Raw genomic sequence first — 3,961 nt, 5'->3', positions numbered from 1 at the left:
AGTTTTGTTAATGTTTGAAGATTATCTGGGAATTGCTTTAATGGCTTATACAGGACAAATATTGTATCATATGCCAAAGAATAATTTATTATAATTTTTTAAAGATAATGCTGTTGTATTTCCAGTATGGTATAGAAAAAAACCTTTGGAGGAGGCTGTATTAGTGTTTACTGATGGCTCTTCAACAGGAAAGGCAGCTTATATTATTGGAAAAGAAAGATATAGTTTAAAAACAGAAGGATGTTCTGCACAGCAATCTGAAATAATAGCAGTAATAGAGGTATTGAAGAAAACACGAAATTATAAAATTAATTTATATACAGATTCATTATATATAGTTAAATTGTTTCCAGCTATAGAAACAGCAACTTTTCCTGATAATAAAAGTAATATTATATTATTACTTAAGTTACTGCAAGAAAATCTCTGGTTAAGACAACAACCCTATTTTATAGGACATGTAAGAGCCCATTCTGGATTACCTGGATCCATATCTATTGGAAATGCAATGGCAGATGCTTTGACAAAGGTTTATGTATTAGAAGAAGATAAATTAAAACAAGCTATAAATTCTCATAAATTACATCATCAAAATGCAGCCGCTTTAAGGTATCAGTTTGGCTTGACTCGAGAAGCTGCAAGAGAAATTGTTAAAAATTGTAATGCTTGCCCTACTCATATTACTGTGCTACAACAGGGAGTAAATCCCCGTGGATTACGTGCAAATGATTTGTGGCAGATGGATGTTACTCATGTTTCTAGCTTTGGGAAATTATCCTATGTACATGTGTGTGTAGATACTTATTCTCATGTTATAATGGCAACGGCCAGAGCTGGTGAAGCTTATAAAGATGTATGTCAGCATTTAATGTTTTGCTTTGGATATTTGGGAATTCCCCGAAGAATCAAAACTGATAATGGTCCGGCTTATGCCTCCAAAGCCTTCTATCATTTTTGTCAACAATTTGGAATTTCTCATAGTATGGGAATTCCCTATAATCCACAAGGACAAGCTATAGTTGAAAGAAGTAATCAAATGCTAAAAGTAATGTTAGCAAAGCTACAAGAGGGAGAGATAAAATATTTCTCTCCTCATCAAAGATTGAATCATGCTATGTTTGTGTTAAATTATTTAAATATGAATAGTACTGGAAAAACCCCCATGATGGTACATTGGGAAAGAAAAGAAGGTTTAAAAAGACCTATGGTATTTTGGAAAGATGTTTTAACAGGTAAATGGAATGGACCAGATGTTTTATTAACAAGTGGTAGAGGATATGCTTGTGTGTTTCCCCAGAATTTTGATTCACCTGTTTGGATACCAGACCGTCTGGTGAGACATCCCGTGGCGGGGAACTTAACGCAGCGAATAACAGGAAATTCTGCTGACGAACAAAATGTCAAATCAAGTGTCAAAGAAAGTGAAACCAGACATAGAGCCTGTGAAACAACTAATTTCCCCGCTTCAGCAGCTTTCTCTTGAATCAAAATGTAACAAGGAAGTTCAAACTTCCTCTCTGTCTTTAGGGTCTAAAGCTTTATTATTTAATAAAGGGAGTCAGAGAGGAAGCAAGCGCCGATATGCTGCGTCCACCTTAGATGCCCCCGAAGTCACCTGGGGGGCTATTAAAAGGCTGTGTAATAATGCTGAGGCTGTGGTAAATACTCAAGGCTTACCGCTTACTACCTGTAATTTTTTTATGGCTCTTTTGACCTTGCTTTCAGTTCAGGTAAGTGCTAATACAACCTATTGGGCTTATTTTCCTGATCCGCCTATATTACATGCTGTTACTTGGAAGGATTCTGCTGTTACAGTGTCTTCATCTTTATCAGAATTGACAGATGGTATAAAGGGAATGCAAAATTATGGGCAATTTGTAATAAATAGAAATTATACGTTTAAAGGGCAAACTAATCTTCCACCAATTTGTTTTTATGTAAAGAAATATAGCTTAGATAAAGGAAAAAATGGATGTTTGCCGGTAAGTGATTTTGGCTTATTAACAGATTCTCCTAAGGAGCCTTCAGGCAAAGATAAAACCACCAGACATTTATGGTCTTTAATAGGAAAGTTTGTAGATTCAGGTATTAAAGGAGAATCGAAAATCCATCCATCTAAATATCCTGATTGTGATATTAAACCAGATAAAGCAATAGATGAATGGAGAGGGATAGATATTAATGTTGGGTTCCCATCTTGGGTCTATTGCATGCATAATAAGGAAGCCAAAATTATTATTTCTGGGAGTAAATATTATGTTTCTGATTGGAGTATGGATAGGCCTGATAGTGATTATAGACAATATTTACAACATGTAATACGATATGACTGGAAGGACTCTTTAATTCCTTCTCCTTTAAGAATTAATAGATGGAATAGTTTTGGTTGGATAGCCCCTATGTATACCTTTAATCATGAAAATAATGTTTATATACAACCTCAATTATGGAGATTATTATTAGCTATAGGAAATGTGACATTAAAGAGACCAAATGTTAGGGAGAGTGTATATTATGTACAAACTTGTGTTATGTCCCCATATGTTTTATTATTAACTAATAAGTCTGATAATTTGCAGATTGTACGAAAATATAAAAGATTTTATGTGTTATGTACAGAATGTATGTTGACCACCTGTATAATACCCAATATGAAAGTTCAAATTATTATGTTGTTGAAAAAACCTGCTTATATTATGTTGCCAGTTACTTTAGAGGAATCTTGGTATAGTGATAAAGGTGTAGAAGTTATTAAAAGGGTTAGTGAATTAATGAGGCCTAAAAGATTTGTTGCTACTTTAATTTTAGGAATATCTGCTTTAATAGGGATTGTAAGTTCTTTTTCCTTAGCAACGTATACATTAGTTAAGGAAGTACAAACCGCTCAATATGTTAATGATTTGTCTAAAAATATATCCTTAGCCTTAGCAACTCAAGAAGCTATAGATAGGAAGTTAGAAAATAAGGTTGATGCATTAGAGGAAGCAGTCTTGCATGTAGGCCAAGAGCTAACAGCTCTAAAAATAAGATTATCTCTTACTTGTCATGCAAAGTTTTCTTGGGTTTGTGTAACACCGTTAATAGTAAATGAATCAGAATATACCTGGGAGAAGATACAAATGCATATTTTAAATGTCTGGAATTCCAGTGATATAGGAATAGATTTAAACAAATTGCATCAACAAATACATGATATTGCTTCCTTTCAGTTAAACATTAATCCATCTAAAATTGCAGAAGAAATGTTTCAAAATATGAGAAATTTTTTTCAAGAAAATTCTTTTACCCATATGTTGATAAACTATGGAGCAGCTGGCATTGTAATAATCTTGTTTTTAATTTGTTTTCCAGTCTTCCTCAGATTGATCCAGGCCGCCTTAAAGAGCGTTTATCAGACCAAATTGGAATTGCATACCCTCTATTTAAAAAATAAAAAAGGGGGAGATGTCGGGACCCAGCTCTGAATGTACCAAAGGTCTGTGCAAAGCCAAGGCTGACAGTACTGAGCAAAGCTAGTACTGGAAGGTACAAAATGGGAAAGCAAAGCTTCCCGAGAGGTGGTTCCCCTCAAGATTTCCCCAAGCAATTCCCTGGTTGTAAAATGATGTTCTTTGGGGTATTTTTGCTGTGCAACAAATTATGTTGTAATGCAGGATTTAAACTTAGACCACAGTATAGAGTAAAATGGAAACATTTGGTTTTGGTATAGGGGAAGATTTTTTGTAGATTGGGTATATAAGAAATTATATTGGGTTATGTGGGAAATAGCTAGAATTAAAATGATCATGGGATATGTAAATTTTAAAGATGCAGATAAAGCTATGCAAAGAAATAGATATAAAGCTTAATTGATTTATTGCAGATATTTTAAGAATAGGTTAGGTTTTGCAGTACGGTGTTTTCCAAGATGGCCAATAATAGGAAGAGATACGATCTGGAAGTGGAACGGCAGGCCTGTGAA

The 3,961-nt window shown here is 34.2% G+C and overlaps 1 protein-coding gene across 1 annotated transcript; it reads left to right on the top strand.

Moving 5' to 3' along the window:
• Nucleotides 1-1,159: 1,159 nt before the first annotated feature.
• Nucleotides 1,160-3,464, top strand: LOC141277776 (endogenous retrovirus group K member 6 Env polyprotein-like). The gene has a single exon (XM_073799839.1). The coding sequence runs from the start codon at nucleotides 1,398-1,400 to the stop codon at nucleotides 3,462-3,464; it is 2,067 nt and encodes a 688-aa protein (XP_073655940.1). The 5' UTR covers nucleotides 1,160-1,397.
• The last annotated feature ends 497 nt before the right edge of the window (nucleotides 3,465-3,961 follow it).

The sequence above is a fragment of the Tursiops truncatus genome, unplaced genomic scaffold (assembly GCF_011762595.2).
Source record: "Tursiops truncatus isolate mTurTru1 unplaced genomic scaffold, mTurTru1.mat.Y mat_scaffold_54_arrow_ctg1, whole genome shotgun sequence".
Classification (NCBI taxonomy): domain Eukaryota; kingdom Metazoa; phylum Chordata; class Mammalia; order Artiodactyla; family Delphinidae; genus Tursiops; species Tursiops truncatus.
Note: the sequence above shows the minus strand (reverse complement) of the source record. Positions and strands in the feature narration are given on the sequence as shown.

Bases quoted from the DNA above. Each gene is read 5' to 3' on its own strand.
- LOC141277776 (XM_073799839.1), top strand. From the start codon at position 1,398: ATGTCAAATCAAGTGTCAAAGAAAGTGAAACCAGACATAGAGCCTGTG.